The 13907-nt window shown below is 35.7% G+C and overlaps 1 protein-coding gene across 7 annotated transcripts in view; it reads right to left on the bottom strand.

The window, feature by feature from the left end:
- Positions 1–13426, bottom strand: part of LOC127855071 (ceramide phosphoethanolamine synthase-like) — a 32848-nt gene extending 19422 nt beyond the window's left edge. Inside the window, exon 1 of one of the 7 annotated variants that reach the window (XM_052390413.1) lies at positions 13219–13426. In XM_052390413.1, coding sequence (XP_052246373.1) covers positions 13219–13232 — 14 coding nt within the window. In that variant the 5' untranslated portion in view covers positions 13233–13426. Of the gene's footprint in view, positions 1–508; positions 666–1155; positions 1251–5396; positions 5542–6872; positions 7061–7620; positions 7703–13208 lie in introns of those variants that run through there. The other 6 variants (XM_052390414.1, XM_052390412.1, XM_052390417.1 and 3 more) reach the window with 6 other exon arrangements.
- Positions 13427–13907: the final 481 nt, after the last annotated feature.

The following is a 13907-nucleotide window of genomic DNA, read 5'->3' as shown; positions in this document are numbered from 1 at the left end:
CCCCCGCAACTGATGAAGTGTTGTCGAAGGGGTGGAATAAGAATTCGGCTTGCGATTGCCCACAGAAGCCTTATATCGTATATGTACATTTGTAATTTAATGAAAATTGTATGAGAACGCCTGTGGAGACGTTTTTGTCTAAGGACACGCACACAGACAGAAAGACAGAGAAACGTTCATGACAACTCCACTAATGAGTATTCCTCCCTTCTTTAATACGATCCGGTTTATAATGATATTATTCGTTTAAGTACAGAAAGGCCCGTGATCCAATCCCACAGGACAGAATATGCTGTGATAAAAAACTAATTACAAGTAATTTTGTCGCCTCAATAACTTAAACAATTGGTCCAAAAGACCTTTTTCTTATCTGACGCTGGAAAATGAACGGCAAAACTATTTATCCAAATCATAAAATTAAAGCAAAATAACAATTGCTCATGCTTAAATCTAGAAAAGGTTAGCCTGAACTTTAAACTGTTGCAGTAAAAAAGCGTAAAGTACCTACCATCCGAAACGGTTCAAATTATAGTACATACGTTGTTTGTTCATTTGTTTGTTTTAATGTTTAATACTGAATATTTCAACAGCATTTCAGACACTGACTTATCCCGGCGGGTAAACAACCCGCGATATGCTGGATTGACACTCCGGCTTTCTACAAACTAAGCCAGTCGGGCCCGGCTCTCGAAATGTACATGTATGCACAGATCAAAATACACTGATTCTATATAGCTTACCCATTGTGTTGTTAGCCATCGTGCATGTAAATAGAGTTCGCAAAATGTATCAAAATCGTGCCTTAATTGTAGCTGCTTCTTTGAACACTTTTAAGTTTTAACATAACAAACTTCACGAAATCGACGACTATTTTAAGAGAAAATCTTAATTGCAACTGAATAAAACAAACTTACATCAAAGAAAATGAATATAGACAATGCTATATTTTTGTATTTTTTAAACTTTTTGGGGTACGATTTCTCAAGAAATACGTAAGTGTATCTACTATCACCCATGACAAAATTTCTTCATTTAAATTTTGTTTAACATGCAAAATTTAAAACAGCTATTCATTGGTTTAAATTGTGTATAACATGTTCACCGTAGAACAACTGATGGGTTTGTAATCTTAAGCTAAAGAATCGTTTTACATACCGCATGTATCATAATAAACGCTCCCTCCTTTATAAACGCGCACCGCGCTTATGATATTACCCATCAATGAAAACCTTAATTGCGCTCCAATCCTATTGCTCGGCTGTCATGTGTCAAGTGAGCTGTGAATAAACGACGTTTTACTTGACGAAACACGCTTTTAACCTAATATACGCGTAATCTGGAAAGAACGGTCCTTTCAGCCAACATAATAAAGGTGTGTTTTGTTAAGCCTTTAAGGGACAACAATTGCGTAATTTATAAATACTGCGTACTGACGATTGCTTATTTTGTTCCCTCAAAGTAGTGAATTCATGTGCTGGCTCATATCATACTTGTAGGTCGGTGAAATAAGCGCGGCGCCCTCCCGTGATTTACATCGCTATAGTTGCCCATTTGCCTGGGGTGAGTACATTTTCGCCCGGGCTACTAAATTTCAAAAGTTGGTAGTCCGGATGGAAGAACTAGTATTTTTTAAAGCTTGAAACCATTCCAGCCAATAATTGAACAAAAATAAGCGACTGTGGATCAAAAATAGGATTCATAATATTCATTGTATTACGTCATCACATTTTTAAAATCAGTTATCTGTTATTTTATTTAAAGAAAGTGTCAGATACGCATGACATGTACATGGTCATGGGCCCATTCCTCTTGACTGGACGAATACAATAACATCGAAAACGGCACTTTCCCAATTAGAAAACAAGAGGGCCATGATGGCGCTAGTTCGCTCACCGGAGAGGAATCAGTTCATTCAATCTTTAAAAAATTAAAAAATGTCAAACTTTACCTAGATATTGTCCAGACAAACATCCTGATCAAGTTTCATCATTATTGAACCAAAACTCTGGCGCATGGAGTGTTTTTATTTTTGTAAGATTTGACCCGGTTACCTATATTTTGAGTTGACCCCCCCTAACCAAACAGCAAACCTTGCTTACAAAAATAAATATGACCAAGATTTATAAAATCAGAAACAAAATTGTGACCTTTAGAGTGTTTACAAGGATTTTGTATAATATAATGAAAATTTGGACAATCTAAGGGCAATAATTATGGCATTTATAATGTGATTTTGCTCATTATCAAACTTGACTGAGATCTTTCAGCAACTTTGATAAAGAATGCTTGAGAAATGTGAATGCCAGAGTGTTTACAAACCAAATGTGGACGAACGGACGGCGGACAATTACCAATCCTAAAACCTCACCTGAGCAATCAGGTGAGCTAAAAAGTGTGTTTCACCGATCTGAGCCATTTTTCAAATTGTCCGAGAAATCAATAAAACCAAGGTATTGACTAAGTTTCACGATGATTAGGCAAAAACTGTGACTTCTATAGTGTTGGATCACAAGGTTTCTCTCTAGTCACATAAGGATAACTGCCCCACACCCCTGGCGGCCATGTTTTTGGATCGATCGGGGCCATTTGCGAACTCATCTGAGATATACATAAAACCAATCTTTTTAACAAGTTTCATGATGATTGGGCAAATAATGTGACTTCTAGAGTGTTCACAAGCTTTTTTTACTATATAAATATAAGAAAACTGACCCCCCCCCCCCTCGGCAGCCATGTTATTTAACTGACCGGAACCATTTTCGAACTCAACTCTTGTATCAAGGAAACAAATGTTCTGACCAAATTTCATGAAAATTGGACCAAAAATGTGACGTCTTGAGTGTTTACATGCTTTCAAAATCGGGCCAAAAAAAACCCTGCTATGAAGTTTCATGATCCAAGGCCTAAGCATTCTTGAGTTATCATCCGGAAACCATTTTACTATTTTGAGTCACTGTGACCTTGACCTTTGACCCAGTGACCTGAAAATCGATAGGGGCCATCTGCCTGTCATGATCAATCTACCTATGAAGTTTCATGATCCTTGGCCTAAGCGTTCTTGAGTTATCCACCGGAAACCATCTGGTGGACGGACCGACGGACCGACCGACATGTGCAAAACAATATACCCCTTTTTCTTCGAAGGGGGGCATAATAAAACATTTAGTTAGTTTCGCTGTTAAGCTCTATGGCATAAGTAAAGCTCTAAGTTAATATAATATAGACAACTGGACAACATTAAGTTATCAATTTCAAAGTAAAAAATAAAATACACCAATTTCCCAATATGAAGACTTCACGGCGCGAATTTTTCCAATTTTATGTTTTTTCGCGCACTATTTTCCCAAATGGACTGGTACGGGGTTTTTCACGACGCGAAATTCCCAAAACTCTAGTGTGGCGTTTTCCCAAAATGGAGCGGAAAAGGCCTGACAAAGTATGTAAGCTTGTTCCTATCACTGAATATGGGTGTTAAGTGAGCAGTAAACATCTATTTTTTTTTATCTTGTCAGATCCGTGGTCGTAGATTGATACTCAAAAAAAAAGCATACGCAACGTATAATAGCTCAATATATTGTTTAATTCTGTGCGGTTTTAAAACAATGTGTACTAATGTTAATTGATGTTAACAAGAATACGCATTCCGCAAGAATATATGCGCTTGTAATAACAATTAAATATAAATTAGATTTATGGTTAAGAGAAAATTCTATTCCGATCTAGTTTTGAAAGGTTGTCGGACCGAATGTTGGACACTTTTAAAGAACTTTCGGGAAGGCAGCCTTAATCAATGTAAATACTAGTACATGGTACGATGTAACATGCTTTTATCGTCCATATCTAAAGCAAAGGACTTAGGAAACATCAAGTACCGGTACTCGAGTGTCTGACACAGATATTTATCTGTAATCTACGAGTGCGGGGCAAGAATGCCATGTAGATACGGTAAATCATTACAGCTTGTGTAGAACAACTACAATGATCGTTAGTCTATCCTCCGGGTAGATGAATATCTCTTTATTGTAACGGTTCAGTAAAGGTGCGGTCGAAAATGACACTTGCCTTAATGGCGAAACATGCTTTCCATTTCATAGTTTTCAATGAACAGTGGAGAATAATATGCATATTATTGCAAGTGAAACAATACCAGCATATCAAATAAAATATATGCGTCTATAAACATGACAGATTCTCAAAACAGACGAGTTTAATCTTAATTCGACTGGATTTGCATACACCATATTTATTGAGAATAACAGGTTACTACCCTATTGATGTGATATATATCCGATGAGGCTTAGAATAAAAGAACGGCGAGCCTTTGTTAAGTTCCTTAAACCCAATTACAGACACAGTTGAAAAATGATCTAGAATATTTATTTAAGGACTAAATTGGGGCCTCTTTGCTCTCCTCTCCTCAGAAGATATATATATATATATATATGTGTGTGTCACCTATAATAACCTTAAGCTTTATTTACAAAAATGACTTACGTTGAAAAACAATTGACTCCGAGACATTTGTGTAAACAGACCCAGTTATATTTAATCTTTTCAATATAAATGCCCGCCTGCAAAATTCTCTGGATGCGAATTATTTAAGCTTTGTTCATCCTACAAAAATTAAGATTAATCTAGTGATCACTTGTCGCAAAGTATTATAATAGGAATGTATACAAATCATGGTGTATACCAGCATATAAACAAGCTTATCTTAAAATAATCCCTTTTGCCATAAAATTTCTCATTAACAGAGCCTTGTTGAGTGTCTCAAAAAGGTGCACATACACCTGTAATACAAAGGGTAAGTTGTGTAGATCTGATCATTTTATTGTTATAAAATATAAAAACCTTTCTTTACCCGCTTGTAATAAGGATAATAATTGACTGAAATATTCCAAATTATATTCAACATTCTTTTATTTTAATCATATACTAATTTAACTAACCAGTAATACTCCCAAATTTCAGATCTGATGATTGAAGGAAAAAAATTCAACACTTTCTTGATGACTTTACCTTGCTCAAGTGTTTCGTTGAGCAGTGTGTTATGCATACTGTACATCCAGGCAAGGTATTTCTAGGGAGCAGGCGATATTAACAAGTGTCTTTACAGAAATGTAAACGCTAGTATACTTCTCCTAAAATATGACGTCGATATATTCGATACATCATGTTGTCTAATTATTTGGACTAGCTAGTATAATATCGCATCTCAGGTAAATAATTTGGGTTACGTTTCCATCTGCTGTAACCGCTAGCCTGTAATGTAACCCGCTCGCTGTCTGCTGTGTTATGAACAATAATGCTGTATGCTTACGAACGCACTAGATTAAATAACGTTGCCACAACATATTATTACAGCACGTGTTCTACTTAAGCATTTAAATACGAACCTTTCGATGGGTAAACATCGGGATATTTAAAGCTATATCCTTTTTGAAAACACAATAAATGTCCGAAAACTACAACGAAACACACACGAGTATGGCTTCTACACAAGTTATACACTTCATATACCTCGCGTGTGTTCTATTTATAGAACGCTGTCGCCTGAGCTGTTAAGTACTGTGCAAATGACAGAAGCTCCAAAAGATCGATATGACACAGTCTGAGGCGATCTGAAAGTTTTCTTTACGCTATAAACATACGGTATCATGATATGCAGAATTGAGGTTATTATCATATATATGTATCACGCATCGTTTACGACCGGGGAAGTCGAAAGATAGTTTCATTAATAGGTGAGTTTTGTGTAGTGTCGTAATCGCTTCTGTTACCTGAACTTAAGCCAGGTAACAACATAAAAAAACACGCTCGATCACCGCCATTCTTCTTGTTCTTCGCCTGAGGCTACATTGTGAAATGATGCGAGCGCACTGTGGTGGTTGCATTTACGAAATTGCCGGTTTATGAAATTATGTGTAATCTGTGTGGCGTATTCATTCCGTTAGAAAGAGCACAACAAGCTTGTATTTGTCGTATAAATTATAATGCTTCATAAAAATTCGTGCATGTGAAGTCAAATGTTGTTAGCGTGTTGGCTGGCTACGATTTTTTAACAAGTATAAAAACATCAATTTGAATGAAAAATAAATCTGAACGAAAAATTTGCGTTGTATAATTTGATTCTTTTTTTTATTTAAAATGATGTTTTTACTATTTTATTTAATATCATAGCCACACGCTAACCACCTGTTATTTGAATTAGTTCTTACACACATTAAATCAATATTATAGATAATTATTGGGACAAGGTGTTGCATGAACCTTTTCATTATAAGTATTTCATGTATTGATTATTTTATATACGAAGTGCAACGCGTTACATACATTTACGGACCTCGTCTTGAAACTGGTCAATGTAAAGAGGGAAGGTGATCGTGTAACGTGATAGGCGAGTTGAGACGTGGGCTAATCAAGTTTTATCAGGTCATTGAAAGACTATTGCCGGCTAAACCAAGGACGATATGTCATTGAAGGATAAATTTTCAGTGACATTAATCAGCATCACATGCGTATGACGGTATGTGTCTACATGTTATCTTTGATAATCATACTGACAGTGATTGAAATAAACGTCACTTAATCGTTGTTTATCTGCCGATAAACCACCGTCCTATTTGAGGCCATTAGTCCATTAAACCTCTCTGCTTATAACAACACTGGTTTCATTCACACGGACAATAAATCAAAGTTGTTGTTTATTAGTAGATAAGCAACGATAAATTAAAACTTATTGAGCGGTATTAGTTTTAAAACAGAAAGTATATCCTTTATAGCACCACTTAAAATGATTATCTTGTTATGGAAATTCAAATTGCAATAAATGTTAATTTTTAATTTGCATTTAAGTAAATTTAAATACTTACCCGGGTGTCTCTATACTTGAATAAACGGTAGATTTCACACAAAACTATCGCAAATTCATTAACATACAGTCACATTTTGCAGCATACACTTACGTTAAATTAGTTTTAAAAGCCTGTTTATATTCTTATTAAGCCACATCCCCGAAACCTGTTCTTAACCTGTCAGTCTGTCATAAAGAAACCTTCCCAACTAAGTCACACTGATACTGGTTTTATCGCTGACTTTTATCAATTGACCAGCGTCAAAACTCAATATACATATGCAATTGTCACTACACTATATATCAAGGCTTGGCGATCCGGGTTCATTGCTCGCTCCGGGAGCATGCGAGTTTGGTTGGTGGGGTTTCTCCTCCAGGTATCCCCCCCCCACACACACACACACACAGAAATATACCAAGTCAAATGTGAATGTCATTCAGTAAAAAATAAATAGCTGGAAATTGCAAATAAAATTCAAAATCAGTCCTTTTATTCGCGATAATAAGTTAAGTAGGCAGGAGCGCCGGGAGACATCCCGGATCTTCAAATAATGCTGCTTTATGCTCGGAAAGACCATCTTAACTTAGAAATACGCACACCCGGGCACCAGAAGCATTTAGCTGATTTGAGCAAACGTGGATTTCCGACGATGTCGATTGGCCGTTACGTGAGGCAAGAAAAAAAATCATGCACATCTATGAAATATTAATGTTGTCGATTTTTTTTCAAATAAATAACACAAACATGAGCAAATATGTAAACATACCTTTGAATCTTAAAATAATTTCGATGAAATTCCCAAGAATAACATGCGTACATTTGGCAGTATAACTAATAATTAGATAAAGAACGTCGTTTGTACTATCATGAATAAATAACATACTTTAAGATACCGGCGGGAACTTGAACTTCCGACCTCCGTTTACTATCGCAATAATCTAAGCTCCGATTCTGTAAATTCATTAATGTGTTTAATGCTCTGATATTTGCCTGTGTATAGCCACATACTTTTAAGGCTTGTTCTGGGAAACGTGGCTCTATGCGGAACGCACGGGCTAATTTGGGACGACACTTTACGCACACGCATTATGCGCGGTTTTCCCAGAGCGCGGCTCATGTATATACATTATAAACGGTAGATGAAGATCTGGGGACCCAGACTTATTTTCTCGATCTGCTTATCATTTTCATTAACATCTTTTATAATATGCTTACTGATTTAGGTTACAGTATACTAAATAATCGTGTCATGTAAGTAGGCTAAAAATAGGTATGGTTTTGGGGGTCTCGATGTGCAAACTGTTGCATTTATTTTCGCTTAAAGTTGTCGCTTTTAGATTGAATCATATGGGAAAACTATTAAGTATATTACCTAAATATAACAAACACATCATTTATATTTTCGCTGTGATTCAATGTATGCACACGTTTGTCAGGATCGTAAGATGAGTAAATCTCATTTATGCCACCAACATTAGGACGTAATAAGTCATAATACGTATGCAATGGCGTCATAATCATATCGAATTCGTAACAGTAAATGCCGATCAGCTATAAAACTACGTATATGTGTTATCTTGTTGAAATGCTTGTCCAATACCAACTAAGCTTCATTAATTTTAATATCCTCATTTGTTTTTCACATATATCGCCTACTGAATGTAATAAGTCACGTAACTTACATTTTTATACATTTTTACTTTTTTTCCATTTTTGTGTTTATTTAGGTGACATACATCAACTGTTAAAATATTAAGTCAAACTTTTTGGTAAAAATAATGTTTTTATCAAATTTTCGAAATTGACCTAACAAACACATGTCATTTTCTGAATGTAAAAAGTAGCATACCTGACATTTTGTTAAATTTTCAGAAAAAGCAAAAAAATGTTTTATTAAAATAATAAACATTTTTCCGTATTCAAATGTTCTGATTAGTTTTATAATAACACTTGAAAAACGAAACAAAACTCCAAATTGATATGGTTTTTTTTTAAACAATAAAAAAGTTAAGAAAGGAGCATTTAACATAATTTCAACACTGAAATATTTTGAGCGCAAAAAATAATGTAAGTTCTCTTACTGTATTTTGGAAAATGTCTGAAAATATGCATTCCTGAACAATTCACAAAATGTCAGTTACCCTAGTTATTACATTCAGTAGACGATATGGTCTCCTAGTTAGACTGTGATTTACTCCTCATGTTAATCGCCCAATGATAGGACGGAAATGATGATATTCTAATATAATATATGCCTGTCTGTAGGAAATGCATGTGAAGTCCGCACAAGCTAATTAGGGACCACAATATCCGCGTTTACTGTTGTTGTTTTTTTCGTCAAAAGGTAGTCTCTTCTTAGCGAAAATCTAGTTTAAGCGGAAAGTTTCATCGCTGACTAGCCTGTGTGGAATGCACTTTAAGCACAGCAATTAAACCCCGTTTTCCGAGAGCGCGGCTCAAATGATTTTACTCTGATATATTATGTCCTTTACAGCAAACTTATTTTGAAACTGAGAAACATGTAGAGTGTTGTAATTTTAGTATATGATTTCAATTTAGACTGCTCTGTTTGATGCCATGTGGCATGATGGGCATTTGTTACCAGAACAGGATACCAGTTGGTCATCATTTTGTAATAAAGATTAGCAAATCTGGTCTGTTCTGGTGCTCGCAGAGTCTGCTTGTCAAATATGTCAACACTTGCAATAATAAATACCAATTAAATGCTAAGTCCTATCTGTGTCTGTCCACACATCCAAATATGGGAGGGTGGGCAGAATTGTATGAAAAGCCAGATTGAGAGAGAGGCTAGAGAGTTGAATGGACCGTTGAGATGTAAAGAGAGAAGGAGTATGAGAGACTTATTCATTGTGTATATATTTATTCTCGTAGTGTGTAAATAAAATGTAGAGTACATATACTGTGTGGTGAACTTATGAACTCCCCCCCCCCCCCCTCGAAAACGGTAACACTGGTGGCAGCGTCGGGATAAGGACTTTAACACGCGAGGAAAGTGGATTTTATATCATTATGTCAGGATTAAAGTGAGCTGTTGGACTTACGAAATCAACAGGGGACTGTTTCATTGAGGTTGGACATACGGGAATGTTACGATGTCTTATTTTGATTATTGGTGTTGTTTCAATGTTTGGAGTTTCGGTTATTGTTGCCCAAAAAGATTTATTTAGCACAAGCTGGTTAGTGGAACCCGTGGAAAAGATTTATTTAGCTGCTAGCTGGTTAGTGGAACCTGTGGACATGTTTGGACTGGATTCTGATCGGAATGATCACAGAAAGTTTAGGGATCGATGGAAATGTCTTCAGTAGTGTGATTGTGACAACAATCCCCTCTGGTTGGAAGTGTTATTGCAGTATAATTTTCGGATACAACACCGAAGTGGCCGAAAACATGTTAATGTGGACAGCCTCAGTCGAATACCAAGTGAACCAGAAGTATGTGAGTGTTATGAAGGACATCTAACGCTAGAGGAGCCATCATGTAAGGGATGTGACACATGTTTGAGGAAACATAAGCAGTAGTCAGATTTCTCTCAGTTTGATGACGCGTACCTTTATTTGCAAAAAGGATTGTGCAAATCTCGGGGTCATCGAAAGCAAGAGTTTCCAGAGTAAAACTTCAGGAATCCGGATTCTGGGGTTGGATTTTCTTGCTGCTACAGCTTCAGGTGGTGAAGTTGTTGAACGTTGTACGTTTCATGTATCGTGGGTTACTCAGAATTAGGAAATATCGTCGCTACCGGATATTCCGACTGCGCTTCCGTGAACATTCTGAAAACTCTGATGCAGATTACAGTTCGAAGGCGAATGACAGAAACTATGAAATGCCGAATAAAGACGGAAAGACTGCATTAGGTGAAATGTCATCTTCTGTAAAAAGTCTTGTCAAATTCAGCAAAGTCTTCTGTTCATCGGAGAGAATGACCAGACTCCAACAGCAGGATCCAGATATTGGCGTTGTTTTGAAGTGGCTTAAATCTGACAGCCGAAGACCTCCAAGAGATACTGTTTCTGGTTATTCACCTAGTGTTCGAAATTGATGGCTAAATGGGGACTTTAGGTTGTGCATTAATACTGCAAAATGTAAAAGACTATCAAAGAAAATTACACCAAATGTATGGGAAGGATCTTATCAAATATAGTTTAAATCATGTGGACAGTGGTTTGAATATACTGTGTTTGTTGCACCAATTCGTGAAGACGGACTTTTTGGTATGGATTTTCTGTATGACTTTGATTATCAATTAAGTGCTCACAATGGATTACGTTTGAATGGGAAGAGGTGTGCAACATTTGTTGAGAAAATACCTCTCAGGGCAGTTAGGGTCACATCACGAGCCAAGGTAAAAAATCCAGCCAATTCGGAGTGTATCATACCTGGACAGACAATAAATCTTGGATCAATTAATTCAACTCTTGTGATTCTATGCCCTTCGTCAAATAAACAGCCAACAAATGGGATATCATTAGGGCACACTTTAAGCTCCCCAAGGACAGTTAAAAGCCATCAAATACCAATAAGACTGCTGAATACTTCTTCCAGTAATGTTACACTGGTTAAAGGTGCTACACTCGGATTTTTACAAGAATTTGACCCCAATTAATTGTTGAAATAAAATGTCCACTTAAATTCAGAAATAGAATCTGTCAGCCGACAGGATCATTCTACATGTGTGTGTCTCCACTGTAACAATAGAAAATGTAGTATCACTGTGTGCGCTTTTATAGTGTTTAATTTAATGTATATAATTCCAAACCAATGACTTTGGTATATATTTTGTGTTAATTTGTTGGATTAAGTGAGTTTTTACGGAGTGATTAAAAATTTCTCTGGATTTAAAACCGTGTACACTTGGATTTATTCTTTTTCAGAATCAAACATTGCGTCATATTTTCATATAGAATTGTTTATACTATAACCATATGTTCATTTAATAATAAGGCGCACAGGACAATTAAGCAGGACGACTGCTATTTGTAATTTTTATGAACATTAAAAATGTGTTGTGCCTATATTATACATTTATTAATGTTAGTTTTAAGTAATAAGTGTAAGGCACTTAACGCGGATGCATTTTAGGACTTGTGTGATAGTGATATGTGTGATTGTGTGAATATGTGCAACTAAATATTAAGACTTTCAAGTAATAAGTTGGACAATAAAAGAAGATTTTGTAGATGTGCTTATTAAACAGAGTGTTTACTTTGCATATGACTAAGAATGTATATTCTTGCTTTCATATAATCAAACTGTTGCGATGTTTTAGATATCCTAGTAATGCATGATGTTGGAGATAAAGTTGTTGAAGAATAATATTTCTTTGAATGTGTTTCTTGTTAATTAAAAGGACAATACTTTTATTGATTCATTATATTGATGGATAGATCTGTGTAATTTTTATTGAGAAGTTATGTGCAATATAAGTCAATGTATATGGATGTTTAATGCCATGTCATGTAGTAATTTACAAGTAATATTCCTTGTTGTGGAGGTTTCTAATCATGTACACGTAATTTAAAAGGGATGATTCATATGATGATATGTATTATCACAATGTATCATCATTTCATAGTAAAATTCCTTGTTTGTAGAAGGTTTCTAATATAAGTATTAATAATACATATAGTTTATTTGTATCTGTAGATTTGTGATGTAATATTATATTCATATAAAGTGTTTTGATAACAGTTTCCGTTTAATATGTTGTGAGTGTGAGTCTGGCTATTTAGTCATGTATGCAACTATTTGGCTTAATTGAGGACAATTAAGAAGCTAAGGTGAGGGGAGTGTTGTAATTTTAGTATATGATTTCAATTTAGACTGCTCTGTTTGATGCCATGTGGCATGATGGGCATTTGTTACCAGAACAGGATACCAGTTGGTCATCATTTTGTAATAAAGATTAGCAAATCTGGTCTGTTCTGGTGCTCGCAGAGTCTGCTTGTCAAATATGTCAACACTTGCAATAATAAATACCAATTAAATGCTAAGTCCTATCTGTGTCTGTCCACACATCCAAATATGGGAGGGTGGGCAGAATTGTATGAAAAGCCAGGTTGAGAGAGAGGCTAGAGAGTTGAATGGACCGTTGAGATGTAAGAGAGAAGGAGTATGAGAGACTTATTCATTAGTGTATATATTTATTCTCGTAGTGTGTAAATAAAATGTACATATACTGTGTGGTGAACTTATGAACTTTCCCCCTCTCGAAAATGGTAACAGAGGGTAAACAAAATAGTTAAAACGATATGATTCGATTCGAACTTCCGAAAATAAATATAGGCTGATACAAAGTATATGTGTAGTAAATGTCAACAAGCATATATTGAAAATACCTCTCCATACCTGGTACACGTCATGGTAGAGTGAGCGATGGTATCGTAATCCAACTGTACTCACAGACACAGAGCTTTTAGTCTATCCGACAGAGACCTCTCTCCGAAAACCACAACACTCATCACTTGATACGCATTAGTTCAATATACGAAATTGTTAAAATTTCATTTCTGAAACAGGATTTTGGCCGTGTGAAATGTGCTCATATTGTCTGAAGTGGTTAAATCTCGATAGGAGAGCCACTTACGGACCGAACACGTCATAACGTTATTCTTGATACGACCGCAGGTTCTATCAATCTGTTATCGGTGGACTACAAGCGGTTACAAGCCGTAGTGACGAACGTAGCAATTTCTACCATCTGTGACAGCAAACGCTGATAAGAATACCAACTGCTCTCAATGAAATTATTGATTTTAAAATTTACTAAATGTTTATCCTTATTTTGATAACTATGTAAACGTAGTTTTTAAACACAAGTTATAGTCCGTAAGTCTGGTATTGAAAGTTTGTCGAATCTGCGACTTACTATGGGTACATAATCTTCGATGCACTATTTACTATCCGTTATTTCAATATTAACTATCCGCTAATTTCTTTAATACACAATCTGTACTTAAAATTAAAAATGTATCACAACGACTGCACGAGACTTAAAAAATAATGCTCTTACCAGCAAGACATCGGGATCGATATGT

The sequence above is a fragment of the Dreissena polymorpha genome, chromosome 13, assembly GCF_020536995.1.
Source record: "Dreissena polymorpha isolate Duluth1 chromosome 13, UMN_Dpol_1.0, whole genome shotgun sequence".
In the NCBI taxonomy this organism is placed as follows: Eukaryota; Metazoa; Mollusca; class Bivalvia; order Myida; family Dreissenidae; genus Dreissena; species Dreissena polymorpha.
This window is presented reverse-complemented; position numbering and strand designations above follow the sequence as displayed.